This window comes from Equus quagga, chromosome 17 (genome assembly GCF_021613505.1).
Source record: "Equus quagga isolate Etosha38 chromosome 17, UCLA_HA_Equagga_1.0, whole genome shotgun sequence".
NCBI classification, from domain to species: Eukaryota; Metazoa; Chordata; class Mammalia; order Perissodactyla; family Equidae; genus Equus; species Equus quagga.
Window position 1 is genome coordinate 38568868 of NC_060283.1, and position 18344 is coordinate 38587211.

Below are 18344 nucleotides of genomic sequence, written 5' to 3' on the forward strand. Positions count from 1 at the left end.
AGGGGTTAGGGTGGAGAGACATGGGTAGTCTGGGCTTAGCACATATGAGACAACTCTGGAGACTTTGGACAGCATATGTCAGCTAGTGTGGCAAGCAGCAACAAAATTGGGACAGAATATTGATAGTCACTTCATCTGATTCCCTTGCATGATGGGTAATTTAGATTATACAAAGTATTCCCACTACCTGTGGAGAAGTAAAAATAATAAATACAGGGAAGTTCAAAGAGTATAGAGTCTTAACCCTGGCCTTCAACCTTCTGTCCATCTGGGACGGGAACTGGAAGACTCTGAGGTGTTCCTGTCCTCTGCTTGTGTTGTTGAGCGCAGGGCTGCTCACCACATCTCCCTTCATTCTGGCCAGACTCAAGCTGAATCAAGCAGCTAAGGTGGACAGCTCCAGGTTCCCTACCTTGCATCCATTCTGCTGGTAGGTGCACCTCAGTTTCCCTTTGAGGAATCATCCATTTCCACACTGGGTCCATGTGGATACATATCCCAAGCCTGGCCAGTCAACACTTTCCATCCCGCAGCTCCAGGAATTAACTCAGAGACGGGCGCATGGCCCCAGCCAGGCCAATAAGAGCCATGAGCATCAGCCCAGGACTTTTGGTGGAACTGCTAGGAACAAGGCTCCCTTTCCCACCACTGGCAAAATGGTAAGCTGATAACATGTAAGTCAAAGATATGGTGACCATTTGGTAACCATTGTGAAGAGCCTGCCCACTCAGAGAATAGCAGAAATGACAGGTAGAAAAGACAGGGTCTGGGTGACGTTGAGCCCTGGATCTAGCTGTCCTTTTCAGCCAGTGATGGGACCACCTCTCTCACCTAAGCCAATTAGATTGGGTATCTACAGGTAAGAAATTGCTGATGAATACCATCTTAGAATGGGCAGGAGCTGGGGATACAAAGAACATACAACCTAGGAATCAGAAAACCTGGGTCCAACCTCTCATCTGTCGCCCACTGGCCACATGACCTTGGGTAAAATACTGAAGGCCCCTGGGCCTCAAATGTCTGGTCTGTCAAATGATAACAGCAGCTACCTGGCAAGGGGGTTGTAGAATTCATAATAAAGTTTATAAAGTCCCCGTGACATAGTAAGTACCCAATAAATATTTGTCAAACAAATGAATGCACCCAAATGGTGTTTTCTGTCAGTCAAACAAATATATTAACAGAAAAATCTTTCAGTGAAACATTGGGGAAATAAGTAGCTGATTCATAGAGTTTGACTCATAGAGTCAAAATGACTCATGATGAATAAGTTTATATCAATGACAAAATACAGATCTCTTAGTTTTTCCAATTCATTTTCTAGTTCACATGAAATAAGAAAACACATTTTTTGAGAACCTTTGAGGATCTGAGGCACGGTGGTGGGTATTTTATGTGTTGCCTCATTGACTCCTTCCCATAACCCATGAAGTATGCTTTGCTAGAGTTTTAGCATGAGAAAATTGGGTTCAGAAAAGAGAGTAATTGGCTCAAGGTCAAGCAGTGGGCAGGCAGCCAGACCAAGGTTGGACCCAGGGCTGATTCTAAAGTCTCTGCTCTTGCTCATTCTTACGTCCTTCGTCTGTCCACTGCCTCCATTCAACAAAAGGTCAATGCTTTGATTACAAACTACAGCAGCAACTATCCAGTCAGTTAATAGCTGGGCTCTTTCTTCTATCACCAGGAGACAAAAGACAGGGCAGAGAGGAACGAGATGAGAGGGAGGAGGGCTAACGTTGTTTCATTAGATCTCGGTGCATCTTCTATGGGAGAGACCAGCAGTCAGTCCATTCACTCACTCACTCATTAAGGAACATTTATTGAGGACCTCCTGGGTACAGAGCCACTGGGGGCTGCTCCCCATGGCTTTTGTAACCAGCCTTGATGTTTCAAAACACTAAGACTCAGAGCAGAGGAAAACCCAACTAGATGGCAAGCCTCAAAGTCAACAAAAGGGAAGGACAGCCTGACAGGGAAGCCGGTCAGATTGCCATGGGCGCCATTGGTGTCACCTGCCACCTGCTCTAAACAACCACATGCATTGCTGCGGCCACTCAGGTGGGCTCCCAGGCTCGTGGAACTATGGAAGGGAGCGACAGCCTCTCTTGGAGCCTTTACCAACTATTTCCAAAGTTAAAAATATAAAACGAAATGATGTCACTCTGGGGATCAACTGCAAGCTACTTGCCAAATTCTTCCTGCTCACACACCACTTCTGAGAAAATTCTTCTACACGCCATTTCTGAGAATTGCAAGATGAAAACAACTTTAATAATGAACTAGCAAATATTTGTTTATTTGTTGCAATGGTTTTTTAATTATTTATTTTCAGAAGCAAATACGGAGGGAAAATAGATGCTTACGTGGCCTTGGAATCTTTGGTAAAGAAGACACATTCTCGTTTCTTAAAATTTGCTTGAATGAAGTTCACCAGGTCCTTTGGAGAAAGAACATTGGACAGCACATTACTAATTGATGCTCACTCGCTGCTGTTATTAATGAATAGTAAATATGACCCAGGCCTGTTTCAAAGGTTTTAAGAATTTACCTTATATCCATAGCATCCAGCATCTGTTCATGATTTTAGAGTACACGGTTTTTAAAAAGCAGCGTACGTTTAAATTTTTATCACTGAATGCAAATTTTTCTGAAAGTTACTTGGAGTTGTCTTGTAATAAATGTCATCATAGACATGCGAATTATGTGTTTCCATCTCTAAGGCTACTGGAGGAACATGACCATTTGTTGACAGGTGAGCATAAGTAATGTTTCAATGCACCCATTCTTCCTGTGCTTGCTTTTCAAAGAAGATATATTCCAAAACTTCCTTCCTTGGTTGTATTTGCTTCTGCTTGGGCAAGGTGGAAGGCATATCCAGGACTTCATTCTGACCACCAACCAAAAACCTTTATAAACCTAAAGCTTCCCTTTAGTTGAAAGATGCAAACGATTTGGAAACAGATGAAAAATACTTCCAAAATACCTACACTCCTCAAAGTGGAAGAAGATATTTGCAACATGGATTAATATCATAGGATTGGTAAATAGAATATATAAAGGACTATAAATCACTAAGAATAAGACAGACAACCTGATGGAAAAATGGTAAAAGACAGGAGCAGGCATTGAATGAAACAGGACACGCGACTAAGCTATGAATGTGTGAAAAACTCAAGCTCATCAGCAATGAGGCAAATGTGAAGCGGAACCACAATGGCATTCCGTTGCACACCCACCGGGCTGGAAAAATTAAAAAGGCAATTGACACCAAACATGGTGGGGCGCCCAAGGAGCGGGGCCTCATGCCCGCTGTGGGTGGGTGAGTAAATTGGTACAGCCACTCTGGAAAATCACCTGCCATTGCCAGTAAGGTTGAGCCCCTAGAAATGGACCTTGTGGAGAGAGAGGTAGGGTTGTCCTGTGAACAGCCTGCTAGCTCAGGTGCCTGGCAGTGGGTTGTCAGCTTTAGGAGGCCGTCTTGCCCCGGAGAGGAGGGGCTGGCAGCCCAAATCCACTTCCCTCGGGTCACCGGGCGTTGGCAGCTGCAGTTCTCAGAGAACTGCACGCAAGTGTGGCCTCCCAAGTCAGGCCACCGGCACCAAAGCCACCCCTGACTCCATGTCCCCTACAGCAAGGCCATCACCAGGCATGCATGGCAGAAAGGGGATGGGGGGCAGACTCTCTCTTGGAGCAAAGTCTACAGCGCATGGAGCAGCCTCCCCTCTTGCCACCCAGCATACATCCTGAGACATCAGAGAACAAGGGCCGCCTGTCCCCTTCTCCCAGCCCTTTGAAGGAGTTTCCCCATAAATCCTATGTCTTAAACCCAGACACAAACTTCATCCTAGGAGGAGGGAAAGGCGTTCGCCTTTACCCACCAAGCCTCAACCAAAAGAATGTTTTCCAGGGAGCCCGGCTCACACGGCTGAGAATGTTCAGAGTGGCGTTGCTCCCAGGAGCCAAGCAGGAAACCCAAACGTTCACCCTCCTCGAACTGGATAAACATTTGCACACGATGGAGCGCTGCACAGCGGTGAAATGAACCAGCAACTGCTGCACCCATCCACGTGGGCGAATCTCAAAGCACGATGCTTCCCAAAATCAAACTCACAAGGGAGACATTGTATCACGCCATACATCAAAAACAGACAAAGCTAAACAACTTGTTTAGGGATAGATATTCAAATGATAAAATTATAAATAAAAGCAAAGAATGAGTGACACGGAATTCAGGACAGTGGTCACCTCTGACAGAAGGGAGGGACCCCAATCTGGGGGGCACATGGAGGACTTCTGAAGGCCTGGTGATAGTCTGTTCCTTTAGGCTGGGTGTGGGTACCGGAGCGTTTGTTTTACTCTTCTTCCTTAAGCTGAAAATTTACATTTGTGCATTGTTTTCTAGTAAAAAAGTAAAAAGCACAAATAATTTCTACATTCCTCTTAAGGCAAAAATTTTGAAAACCTGCAATGCCCGTTCTTCCTCGTAATATTTTCTCTCCTCTTAACTAATTTTAAGTCTACTTAACACAGAGGAAGAAAACTCCACAGACGCATGAGCTTGTGAAATCAATGATCGTGAACGAGGGGTGGAAATAAAAACTGCTTTGTTGCTAAAAGTTCCCTCGGAAAATGCACTTTGCAGACGTGTGTGTTCTCAGGGACAAACAGGACCCCCCAGAACTGAGCTGCCCTTGGGTGGTCCCAGAAGTTCTATCCACAGGGCCGCCTACATTTCTGAGTGGGTGGGAAGGCCCTCCAGGGTACCCGTGGGAGCCCACAGGAGCTTGGTGAGACAGCGAGCCGGCCTTTGTCCATCTCCCAGAGACATCAAGGCCTGGGTCCACGTGCCATCTAGAAAGGGCTTTCCTGCCCAGCCAGCGGTCCTTCATTGCTTGAGGATGAAGGAAGACAGCACGAGGGGGAAGCAATGAGAGGCCACCACTGTCCTTTGCCCACTGTGTATTTCTCACAGGGACAGGGCTAACATCAGACCAGGTGCAAAATCTAAGGAGATGCTCCGTGTCCAGGTGGGCCAGTTCAGGGGCGGCCCCCAAGAGACGGATCCTCCTTAAATACGCAGGGTGAGGGACAGAATTTTTGTCTGCTTGTTTGTTTTTTTACAACTCTCTGATGGATCACAAAGTCAGCCCCCACGTAACCACCAATCAGATCAAAATCCTGACATGCCCAGCACCCCAGAAGCACCCCCACTCCTCATCCTTCCTTCTTTCTTTTTTCCAAAGCTAGTCACTATCCCGGTCTAACACTAGTCAAGAGGGAACCGTGGTGTCAGACTGCAAGGTTGTCTTCATTTCCGGACAAAGGAGGGTACTCCCCATGACCTGTGAGCAGAACACCTATGAGAACAACTCAGGTGTCAGCAAGGACAGGGGTGGGAGAGGCAGCCCCCCCAGCTGAGTCCCGCCCATCCAGTAAGCGATAACTGGGTGCATCTATACGTCCTGAAGGCAACACGGATGCCAGCCTGGAATGAGAGAGACGGATGCTCCAGAGAAGAGCCAGAAGCTATGGCAGGAACAGAAGTGGACACGAACTGAGACCCTGGCCACAGAGTTGAAGAAAAGCACTTAGATTCAAGAATCATTTCTGAAGTGAATCGACAGGACTGGAAGCAAGAACACCAAGCATAAAATAGTAAATGACTATTAAAAGTGCAGCACTTAGAATTTCATAACAAATACACTATTTAATAACTTATTATGGTTACATTAACAACCTTTAAAATAGGAATGCTGGAAAAATGGCACAGACAAGGAAATGCTTATACATTCGACAAAAATAGCTCACAAAAGAAAATACTATATGTTGAGATATGATCTTTTTAAAGGAGTATTGATCCCCAAATAATCTTAATTGCCAAAGCCATGCCTTCTAACATGATGGTGGCAGGGGTTGGGCGCCACTCCGACTTACACTTTCACTATAGGACACGTCTGTGCTCCGCGACGCGCTGGAGTACAGGGTACGGGTGCTGTCCAGCATGCCGTTCCTCCTGTTTCTCATGCTGAGCCTGGATCCCTCAAAGGACATCTCTTCTCCTGTGGAGAATAGGGGGAGGCATAAGTCTAGGCTACAAGCAGTAAAAGGGCTCCATGCAAAGCTTTGTCACAAAGCCCCTACCCTCCACCGTCTCCCCTCCGCCATTTGCAGAGTGCCCCATGCTCTGCTGGCCACCCCACGGGGTGATGGTTCCCCTGCCCCTGCTCCTCTTGTCTCCTCCTCTTCATCTTCCGAGACCCAGCTTGACTGTCTGTCCTTCAGTAGCTCTTCCCTAACCCTCACGCCTGGGGCAGGGCCCTCCTGGGCACCCCCTCTCCCAGGGGGGCTCATGCATCACAGACTACCACACAAAGGAGGTTCGCAATAGCTACTTCCAAGTAAATGAGTAAAAGAAACTTCCAAACTAAACTACCAGCAGCTCGTATCAGCTGGAGGATGAGAGGACGTGGCCATCAGCAGGGGAGAGGAATCCCAGCCCTGAGCCAACCAAGCGACGGGGGAGAAGGAGCTTGATGGACCGTAGCAGTAGGGCCAGAGGGTCAGGGTGCTTCAGGTCACCCTGAGACTTGGAGCTGGCACGTCAGCCCCAGGGATGCTGGCAGTTCCCTCTCAGGCTCCAGAGCAGGCCATTAGCCCAGCATCACAGATGCCTCAGCTGCCGAGGAGACGCTCCGGGGCTGCCCCCTTGCTCTTCTGAAGCTCAGATGCTCCCATCCCGCACTACAGGAGCTCGCCATCCACAGTGTCTCCCAAACACTAACTCAGACACAGTTCCAAAGCTGCAGACAAAAGCCACCCACGGCCTACAGGACATCCTCTGTTGTCCACAGACACAGCACATTTCTAAAGCGAAAGCACCATCCTTCTCTTACAACCTCACCTCTCTGTGTCCCCATGTCTCCTCTTGGCACCAAGCTCTCCCAGCTGCTCGTGACTCCCCTACCCTGTCACCATCACATCCAAGCGGCAGTCCCACCTCCTTCTCCCCTCACCAGCCTCTCCAGTGGCCCACAGTTGCCACCTGGGCCCTGCTCCCAGCCTGACAGTGCCCACGTCCGTCCGTCTCCCTCCGGGCCTTCTCCTCACGTAGGCCCCGCCTTTCCCATCTGCGGTCCTACCCTCTGTCCGGAACCCTCTTCCTCAAACCCTCTCCATCTGGTTATTTGCTGCTCATCCTCCCGGGCTCACTTGCACATCCTTTCTTCCAGGAGGTGCCCTACGATACCAGGATCGGGAAGGTGCCAAGTTACCTATTCTTGTAGCATCTTCTACTCCCCACCAAGTCGTGAGTGTCCTGACCTGTGTCATGACCTGTCTGGCCCTGTTAGCTTGCTGAGGGCAGGGACCAGATTTACCGTGTCTAGCACAGCGCACAGAGTAGATCTCTATAAATATTTGTTGAGCAATTTAAATGAATAGATCACACCCCCTCCCACCCTCCAAATCCTCCTTCGATTTGCAAATTACTTCCCCACCGGCTGCCCTAAGCCCTGGACGTGGAAAGACCTAAGACTCACCACTCAGCAGCACTGCCCCCGACCCCTCCGTCCAGATCGCCCGTCCAGGCCAGGCTCAAAACTCTCCCACCCCACACAGACCAGAAGCTTCTTTAAACCTCTCTCGGAACAGTTGGTCTAGGCTGTTTAAAACAAAGAGAGCTTCCTTTACTTCTCTCCCCAGGCATTTCAAAGAGAGGCTCAGAGTATTAATTGCTACTTTACATACATTATGGCAAAACCACAAATCAATCTGGCAAGGTCTTTACTGTGATCCCCATACAGCAAATTGCTTCTGAGTCAGGCCCTGACGGTCAGGAAATGATTTCATTTGCCTCACAATGAAATACTGCTCATTGCATCGCAATGGAAAAAGCGTATTTTTACTTTTTAATCACATTTCAGTTAAATGAGAAAACCGTGTAAGATGCGTGGCGAGTCGCCCTGTTCTGGCATCTCAAATGCCTGCATTAGGTATTAGTTTCTCACTGATTTTCCGAGGCCAGGTGTGTTCAAGTTGACTAATTATGAGTCGAGGCATTCTTTATGATGTCTTCCATGATGAGTATTCCAGGTAGACCGTTTATCAATCATCTAAACATATTCAGGAGCTAAGGCTTGAGTGTGAAGGAAGATAGGGCATTAGGAGAAGGGACGTAGGGCCAATGACAGAAGTGAATGGTCAGAGAGGCGCCAAGGAGGGCCCGGAGAGTGAGAGGAGGTCCAGAGAAGACCCCAGAACCTCAGGAAGAAGATCTGGTCCTGAAGGGGAGTGAACTGGAAAAGTGAGACGACAACTTTGAAACCTCATTAAAATTACCTCTTGGATATTACTTCTTTCAATGGATCCAATTTGCAGTTTTTGGCATTCACATAAAAGAGGCACTGACATTCCACACATTTGGAGGGAGGTGGAGTATAACGCTTAATCTCACGTCTATAATGCTTGAGTCTGGGACCATCCTCTTGCTTTATCTTAAACTCTATCTGAGCGTATTTCTCTAACGTAATGGAACCCTCAGTTAGGAGTAAGAAAATGAAGTCAAGAAAATGATGGCGCTCAATGCAGACTAACCCCACCGAGGGGACCTCCCTAATAGGAATCCACCAGTAAAGGCCGTCAAGCACACGCCATGATGTTGACTATGATATCTGATGAGGATGATTTCACGTAACTCACAAACTCAGTTCACTATGTTATTCTACTTCTAAAAGATCGTAGGATGGGCAAATGTGTCAGGAAAATTCTAGCATCATACCACAAGCCAGAAATTCAAAAGTCTGGGCAAAAAGGAAAGAAGGATTTGTCTTTAATAATGAAAAATACAATGCCAAGAGGGATTCAAGTAAACACATCAAGAAACATCTATTTGTATAATCAAACTGGGAGGGAAATGAAGACCGTGGTGGTACAGAAAAAAAGCAAAACAAAACAGAAGCAGGGGGTTGGGAGTCAGGAAAAACCAAGCAAGAGGCTGGGCTCCACCACCGAATGGCACCTTAGTCCCTTTGGGTCTCAATTTCTTGATCTCTAAAAAAGTGTCGCCTCCCCGTGGATTTGTTGTGAGGATTAAAGAGGACAAGCCGACAGCAGGCTTGGCAAGGTCTTTGAGTAACATAAATGTTAGTGCATTTATCATTACTACCATTACTAGTATTAGGGCTTCATAACAAGAGCAAATAAAAGCAATGTGGTGATTCGGCCTTCTCCCCTCCCTCACTCGGTACAGAAACTTGTGTTTCATCTGCTCAGCTCCTGGGCTGCGTGTGGGGTGAAAAACTGGGAGTAGCTCAGAGAAGCTAAACAGATTTACATTCAAAAGGACCCAGAGACAGACACAAGGCTGTTTGTGGGAGGCTGCTAGAAATTGCACCCTAATCTTGCCAGGAGCCAAAGCCGAGGATGAACACGGTCCAGTGCAAGCTTCGCAGCATCCATCAAGCAAGATCAAATCCTCGTGCTCTGATACAGAGGCTGGTGCACAAAGAGCTCCTGCAGCTAGGGGCAGGCGGTGGGGAAGATGGGTGTGACTACAAAGGATCAAAGAGGGGATCTTTCTAGCGACAGGAGTGTTCTGTAACTTGATTGTGATGGTTACACAGATCTGCTTGTGCTAAAATTGCATAAAATTATACACACACAAATGAGTAAAATCGGAATAGAGCCTGTGGATTCTATCAACGTCAATTTCCTGGTTTTGATATTATATTATGGTTACATGTGATGTGATCATTGAGGGAAACTGCGTGCATGGGACCTCTCGGTACTGGTTTTTCAACTTCCCATGAATCTATTCTTATTTCAAAATAAGTTAAGAGGAAAAAAACTCCTTTGTAAAAAGAACACTGGGCCACACAGTGGGAAACACCCTTGACATAACCATGCAAGACCCACCGCGTCAAACTGTGTGGCTATTTCTTATAAAGTCCTGAATGAAAGTTGAAGATATATCACTAAGGTCAAGTTCAATGGAAGCCGTTCTATGGCAGGCCCAAAGGATGGGCCCACAGGATAGAAATATCTGAGATTTTGGCCGGATTTGGGACCTATTTGTTGTCTTTGCTTTCATATTTTCACCAATATTGCAATTATTTTTATTTATGGTCCTTATTCTCAAAGATCGCAGATGAGTCTGATAAAATTAGTGGAACCCTAATACCCACCACGTAGGTTAACTCAGTAAAAATTAAAATCACGATGAACTCTGAAACGCCATTCACGTTTTCAGACTTTGCAATGGATGGTGAAGATGTTGACCGCCATATGGATCAGGAGGGACAGGAGTTCCGTGCTAAAGGCTGACAGCTTCTCCAGTTTGCTGGTCAGGGACACATGTGATCACCCTGAATCCCTAGGGGCATCCCCAAAACTCAGACCAGTGCCTCCCCCCCAAAATACTGGACACATCTGGGGTGGGCCACAGATTCTGCATCTCTAACAAGCCCCCAGATGCTGCTGATGCTGCTGGTCAGGGGTCCCACTTTAGAGAACCACTGGGCTAAACCAGGATGCTATGAATAGCACTGATGTCTTAGGGGTTATTTGTCTTAACACCAATATCTCCCTCATCTTAGGCTGCAATCAAATTTTCTCAAAGCTTACAATCGAATCTTTTTGCAACACGAGCATGTATGTCATTGACGGGATGCTTAAGAGGTGGTACCATATAAATTTTGGTCTAGTGTTCTTCTGGGGTTACACCTTGAATTTATGAACAAGACAATTTGTCCTGCTAGCACAGGAAACATGCACCCTCATCAGGCCAGGAATACGGGCCAAACACCAGGAAAAAGTAACAGCTAGGTCTTAAGTAATGCCTGTTGTGAGCCAGGCACAGTGTTACGCTCCCTACATGTGCCAGCTCTTTCAATCCCCCCATGAGTTACATGAATTATTATTTTCCTCCTTAGATTAGGAAACCAAGGCACAGAGAGGTTAAATAACTTCCCCCAAATCACACAGCTGATAAGTGGAGGATACAGGATTCAAATCCCAATAGGCTGGCCTGAGAGCCATCCTTAAACTTCAAGCTACTTTGTGCTGTTTAATACCTCTTTGTGAAAAAAACAGATTATCATTTTTACTATATTAATACACCATGAAAAAAAAATAAAGGATTGGAAACCTCATTTTGTTGATTAAGGCAGAAGTTGGCCTAATGCTATTTTCTTATTGATGCTCGTGAATAATTTTAAATAATCTAGAAGTCACCCATTAACAGAATACTAGTGTATCCTGAGCCCATTGCAAAAAAAGGGAAAAAAAAATCAGTCTGCTATGTTATTGTCCTAGGACAAGAACGACATTTGGCATGTTTTTAAAATTACCTTCTAGCCCGCCTGTCGCTGTGGTCCCATCGGTCCTAAGATGTCATTTTCAAACAAAACGGATAGTTCTAAGTCTCTCTAGGGTAAAAATGGGTAGATAAGAAGCTCTCCATATGTAACACTGAACGAGAGGAACTGAATTGTTCGTGCTCTGATGAGAATGCTCCAAAGGGCCCGTACCAAACCCCAGACATCTCTCCACTCTTCGCGCCCATCAATTATTCACCGTAATGATGAGTGTGACACTTGCAGAGGCTTCAAATATAAACGACACCGTCGGGAGAAATCTTCTCAATTCCCATTTTGGCACGAGCCCTGCAGTGGTGCATGTAAGAGTTACAGGGACCCGCAAGAGTTAATGTTTACCTTCGCCCCCACATTTCACGCACCCCTAGAGAAGAACTGAGATTTGGTTTGTTATAGGCATGATCCTGTTTTTGTAAGTGCCACATTTTTGTCAGCCACCCTTTTAAAATTTGAATTGATGGATAAAAGCTGAGAACATGGCCAAAGCCAGTGAAGGCTTCTGAAGTCATTGGTCCCAGTGTATCCCACCCAAAAGAGTAGAGGTGAGAGACAGGAGGTAGGACTCAGGCAGCAGATGATGCTCAAACGTGCTATTTGCTGAGTCTCCTAGAATATGGAGAGAGGCAAGGCAGCCCTACGATGCCCTATTGTCTTCAAAGGTGCTAAGAATAGCATCAGTTCTCAAGCAAGACAAAAAAAATGAATAATAGATGATAACAACTTTGTTCCACATTTTAAAGAGTTATAAATCAAAAGTCACAACCTTGAAAGAAAGTTCTTTACACGCTCAAGATATTGACAAGCTGAAACTCTTATCACAATAAGTATGTTTGTATCAGCACATACGGCACAGATTTAAGGAAGAACCATGTCCTTACTTTCAGCTTAAGAATGTTCACACTGAAAAAGTCAGCATTGGCAATAATGGATTCAAAACTAAATAGAAATAAAACCTTTAATTATTCATCCAACCCCTCAATGTTTCTCTCCTGCTTCTAAGTAATACAAGTGACGAGCATGTTTCAGAGGCTGACAAAACTAAAGGAACCACAGTATGCAAAAATAAGTCAAATGCACTTTTCTCCTTTTACTATCAAAGAATATTGACTATTTGAATGAATTCTTTCTTGAGGTTAATTTATGTTTCACCATGGTCTTTATTTAAGAAAAACTTGGTTTTTTATGTTCCCCAAAGCTTGAGATAATAGGATTGGTTTAGATAGTTGCAGAGTTAAGATGCCAGCGACTTTATTATTAAAGCTCATTCGAGGAAATTTGTGACTCTGTCGATCAGGGAAAAAAAAGCTGTAATTATACTTTAAATCGTTCAAAAATCTAGCAAAAGTTTCTAAATAAGGCCAAGTGACTACGAAATATATCTCATATATATTTTGCTCATCCCCACAGCTTTTTGAGAAATTTCAAATTTTGTCTTCCTTTAGTTTCAAATCTTCATAGAAAAACTGAACAAGCGCTTCTCAAACAGGCTATACACGTATCAATTCTACAAGTTACAACAATCGCAACATTTACGGAGACAAAAAGCAGAAGTGAATAACATACCGGTGGAGGTTGGTCAGGCTGGATTTGCTTGCCTCCAAAGACTCCGCTTGTCTCCTCTCCTTGCAGGAGGGGAGAGCTGTTATAACTTGAGCTTTCTCAGCCCCGCCCTCTTCCCTGAGGTTCTTTTAAGAGGAGGAACAAAAAAACTTAAGCCCCTGGAAGAAGACTCTTAAAGCCACGGCACAGGATAGCAATTTAGCAATGAATATGAGTGAGGAATGCATAATTATAGAACAGGATGTTTTAAACGCTCATAAACTAAGAATACAAAATTCCCGCTGTTGGCTTGCCAGTACTGCCGTAGTATTAAATCGTATTAAAATTTAATTTCTGCAATTTGTGGCACATTTTAAAAACCACAAATGAAATAGGAAATGTTCATTATGGAAAGAAAGGGCAAAATTAATTAATAGGTTATAAGCTTTTAATTAAGATGAGGAAAAAGTGCTTAAATAGAGGAAATTTAACAAACCATGTTTTTTGTAGATTTTGTTAACTTTCTCCATACTAATGTATATTCGCTATTGGGCTAGCTAGGCAGGGGATGGAGGTGGCATGCAGGCTCAGCAAGGCCAGCTTTATTAATTTATAGCAATGTCCATGCTCCTTTTAAACTATATTTTGCCTCCATGAAACTCCTGTAGAAGAGGAAAGTAACAAATGCCAGCAGGCAACTTTGAGTCATTTTATTTAAATGTTTTTTAAACATCATTTAAATAGTTTTGTTATAGCTAATGCTCCTTGAGTGTTGGCTATTACTTATTTCTATTATATATTTATACAGGAAGTGTATGCTGCAGGCACGTAGAAAAAGGGGACTATAATTTTTAAATTGATTATACAGGACATACAAATGCAAAGGGGTTAGAGATTAAACACGATTGTCAAGGGACAATTTTCTAAAGGCAGAGGGATTTGAGCAAGATCTGAAAGGAGAGATAAGATGCAATTAATTATATTGCTGGCTTCTACAGAGAGCATCTTCAGTTCAGAGAGAAAAACTCTTTGACAAAGAGAAACAAAAAATTTAGGAGAGGGGTCACAAACTCAAATACTCTAGGTCAGCCAGGTCACGACAATGAATGGAGTGACCAAGTGTGAGGCCATAGGGAATAGTAAGGACTGTGGAAAATTGGAAATGACAGGTGCTGCATCTGAAGGAGGACCCATGTGAGAAGTGATCTAGCCAAAATGGAGAGACAATTGGAGAAATCTCAAAACTACCCTTCACGCAGATCCTAGAACTAAAAACTCTCATATCCCTAAGATTTCCTCCACTAGACCCCATGCACATGCACATACAGACAGAGCTAATAGATCTGGTCCTCTCTTTCCTTAGCCTGCAGTCTGCAGCATCCTTCCAGGTATTTTCAGAGACATAAAGGAATTGGAAAGCAGATCCTAGAATCTAGTTTGAAAACCAAAAATATGAAGTGGAAAAAACTTGAAAGCTAGAACACTGTAGAGATTGAAGTGCAACCTGCACACTTATACGCCATGAAGGAGTACTCCTTGTGCAAAGTGACAGAGCAATGATCCCAGGCTGGCAGAAAGAAAGCTGATGGCAGAAGGGGAAATGAGCATGAAGTGGGAATGACAGAAACTGGGTGAAAAATATTTTCATCAGATGGAACATTCTAGAGCCATTACACATCTTGATTTGAGCTATATTTACAGAAAAAGTTTCAAAATACATGTTGCCAAGTGATGGATGTAGGTTACAGAACAGGGTATACAATTTCATCTTGGGTTTGAAATATACCTGGAGGGAAAGAACCAATGGGTAAGGAGGCTGGCTTGGGCACTTGGGTAGAGGGACTGTGTTGAAGAAGCCCAGATGGGACGGGAAGGACGTCAGGGCACTGAAGAACAAACGAATGACGGCTCAGAGTCCTGGGCTGGGGGTCCAGATTTGATTTGGTGGGTGATCCCCTGAAGATCCTCAACAGTGAGAGCAAGAGATCCGTGTCTGCTGAAAATCACAAGCAGCATGAACCGGAGGGGTCAGTGCTGCGGGAAAGGAGAGTCTCCAGGAGGATGCAGTCCTATGAGGTCTCGGGAAAGCCAGTGCCTTCCGAGCATGGAGAGGACAGGTCCAAGCTCCAGGCCTGGAAGCTGCTCCTACTGTATGCTTCTTGCGACCATGGCTCATCCTTGCTGCTTCCCCCAGAACGCTGGATTCGGCCCCTGTTGTGGGCTAAATTGTGCCCCCCCCCCAAATTTACATTTGAAGTCCTGGACCCCAGTACCTCAGAATGTGACTGTATTTGGAGATGGAGTCTTTACAGAGGTAATCAACTTAGAATGAGGCCATAGGGTAGGCCCCGATCCAACATGACTGGTGTCCTTAGAAGAAGAGATGAAGACACCGACACACACAGAGGGAAGACCATGTGAAGACACAAGGAGAAGATGGCCCTCTCCACACCAAGGAGAGAGGCCTCAGAAGAAACCAACCTGCTGACTTGACCTCCGACTTCCAGCCTCCAGAACAGTGAGGAAATGAATTTCTGTTGTTTAAGCCCCCAGTCTGTGGTACTTTGTTACTTTGTTAAGGCAGCCCTAGCAGACTAATATAGCCCCCATGGTCAGGTGTAGAAGGAGTTGTCAATCCCTCCCTCGGGACAGCCAGGACCACCATGGATACCCAAGGGAAGAGTAGAGAATTCCCTTGGGGGCCTTTGGCATCATCACCGCCCTCCCCCCACCACCACCACCACCAGCCCAGCCTCCGTCTACAGCACTGCACAGCCGAGCGGGTCCATCTGAGGAGCGGCAAAATGGGCTTTGGCTGTAACTGTTAGAAATATTGGGAGTCAAGTGACCCTGTCCTGGTCTCAAAGCAGCGAGACTAATTAAGCTAGTGTGGACTTCTCTCATTCATTTTCTGATCATTAAACCATCAAATTCTTTGTTCCATCCCAATTTTCATTCTAATTCCAAATTTGTTAGATCCACAACAAATAAAGTATCATCTGGCTTAAACAAGTTCTATTCAAATGTCTTCAGTAGGTCCTGAAAGTCTTAAGTGAGTAGATCCTTTCTGTAAATAAACGCCCTCATGCAATGGGAGGAATAGAGACGGAGATGGAGGTGGAGAGAGATACAGATGTATGGGTCCAGATACGGATGTATAGGTGTAGATGTGTCGGTGTAAGTGTATGGAGATGTGTAGGTAGAGGTCCAGGCGTATAACCTACAAGTTTGCCATTTTATCCAAGACTTAACAAAATGCCCAAATTCCTCTACCAAGGAAAACATGAGATTTTTTTTTTAAGAATTTTTCGATGTTAGGTTGCTGCATGATCCTTCAGCACCAGAAGGTGGCTTCCCTGAGCAAAAGCAGTGCCCAAGGTAAAGACAGTTCATCCAACTACACCCCAAAGCAGGTTTCATAGGTGGATAATGATGCTAGCCTGGCGTGTTCCTCCAGACCCTTCTTTGTCCCACTAAGACGAGCAGAGCCCGTCAGCATGCTCCCTGCTGAATCTGCAGACCCAGCTTCTCAGCTTTGCTTTCCTATTTTCTGTGCTGTGAGAAAACATGTCAAAATGGAACGAACTGGAAATGGATAGAGGTGACGATTGCACAATCATGTGAATGCACTTAATGCCACTGAACCGTATACTTAAAAATGGGTGAGATGATGAATTTTATGTTCTGTGTATTTTGCCGCAACGAAAATAATTTTTGAAAATGTTGAATGAGACTGCTGTGGGTTGGAACACCGGCTCTAAGCTTTTGCTAACTGGGGGAGCTCAGACAAACCACTCAACCCCCAGAACCCCAGCTCCTGCTCAGTCAAATGGGGTCCTAACACCTGCCTCTCAGGCTGTGTCAGGATTTTGGGGGAGAATCCTGAAAGGACCAGCCATGGTGGATGCTCCATCCTTATTAGTGTCCTTCCTCCCTCTGATCTCTTTTGTCCCTCCAACCGAGTGTCCAGGTATTTGCGGTTTCACTTGGCAGATGAGGGCAGGGGGAAGGGACCTTTCTCCCTGTTGCTGAGCCCCCGCTGAAAGAGTGTGAAGCCCACCCCGCATCCATAGTGTGCCCCAATGCGCTTCCATTAGTGTTTCTGGGTGGGTGGCCCATGACAACTTGCATCAACATTTCAGGGGCACAAGTTGAAAATGACGCTTTGGCCCCACCCTAGACCTGTGGAACCATCGTCTCCAGGTGGAATCAGAGGAGCCTAACCACCCTCCAGATTTTGAGAACTGCAGCTCTGAAGAAACAAGTGCCATCGAAAGAAGCACCATCACCTGGCAGGAGCAAGGAAAAACAGCCCACGGAGTGGCGGCAAGTATGCTGGCCTGGGGCAGAGGCCAGCTGGCAGGAGCTGGGCAACCATACAGAGAAGGGACCTCACTCCATAGGGGGCGCTGCCTGATTTTACCCCCAAGGCTCCTTGTCTACAGGGAATGGAAAAGGTCAACATTAGAACTGTTCACCCAGAGCTTGGGTTCCTACTGTAACATGGTGGCTCTGAGCCACTGCAGACCCCATGAGTCATGGGAGATATTTCTTAGCCACTTGTGCCTCCAAAGACCCTCTCTTGAAACCAACACTGCCCAGCCCACCTCCAGCACCTGGGCAATCCCAGAGCCAGGTGGCCGCCACCCTCTAGCCCTACAGGAGACACACAGAGGCCATGGAACACACCCCAGACATCAGCAGGTGGCCAAGGCTCTCGCTACAGCTTCTTTCCATCTCCCCAACCTGCTCACTCTAATTTCATCTTCCCTCTCTCAACTCCCAGCTTCTTGGCCCACTGGGGGTCACCTCCTCTCCAGGCACTCAGGCCGGGCTGTCCCCAATCCTGGAGATTGTGCATAGCCTCACATGGCAGCCCTGCCCTCTGGCCAAGTTTGTGCCACTGGGGCTGGCTGGAAGGAGGCAGCCTCGGGTCCAGGGCAGGAAAGGCCCACTTGGGCATTACATCGAGTCCGCCCTTAGTGTGGAGGCTGCACTTGCAAAAGCCTGTGAACTTGCTTCCCTGCCCCAGACTGTCTGCGTGAAGCTGGAGTCCCAAGTCAGGCCCAGCTTTGCCTCCTGACCTGGAACTCAGGCTTCCCCGGAGGCTTGGGTGAGGAGAGGAGCCTCAGGTACTAGCTGAGTGGCCCACACTGCAAGAAGAGGCCCCTTCCCACTGCCAGAAACCCAAAATCGGGCAGCCAGAGGGAGGACCATCAGGGCCCATTCTGTTCCTCCCACTGAATGTTAGCCCTGGCCAAGCAGAGGAGAAAATTGTGCACAGTGGTAGCAACCAATGGAGGTGGAACCTGCCCCCATGTTAGAACTCAGGTTGTTCAAGGGCATCGGTGTCTCTTAGGCTAGGCCTTGTGCAGGAGGTACAGAAACTCACGTGACACATAGGAAGACAGATGCAGCTGATGAACACACCAA

At 46.2% G+C, this 18344-nt stretch overlaps 1 protein-coding gene across 1 annotated transcript in view; it reads right to left on the reverse strand.

The window, feature by feature from the left end:
* Positions 1–6051, reverse strand: part of TRPM8 (transient receptor potential cation channel subfamily M member 8) — a 76146-nt gene extending 70095 nt beyond the window's left edge. Inside the window, exons 1-2 of the mRNA XM_046644347.1 lie at positions 5935–6051; positions 2364–2437 (exon numbers count right to left, since the gene is read on the reverse strand). Coding sequence (XP_046500303.1) covers positions 2364–2437; positions 5935–6051 — 191 coding nt within the window. The remainder of the gene's footprint in view (positions 1–2363; positions 2438–5934) is intronic.
* Positions 6052–18344: the final 12293 nt, after the last annotated feature.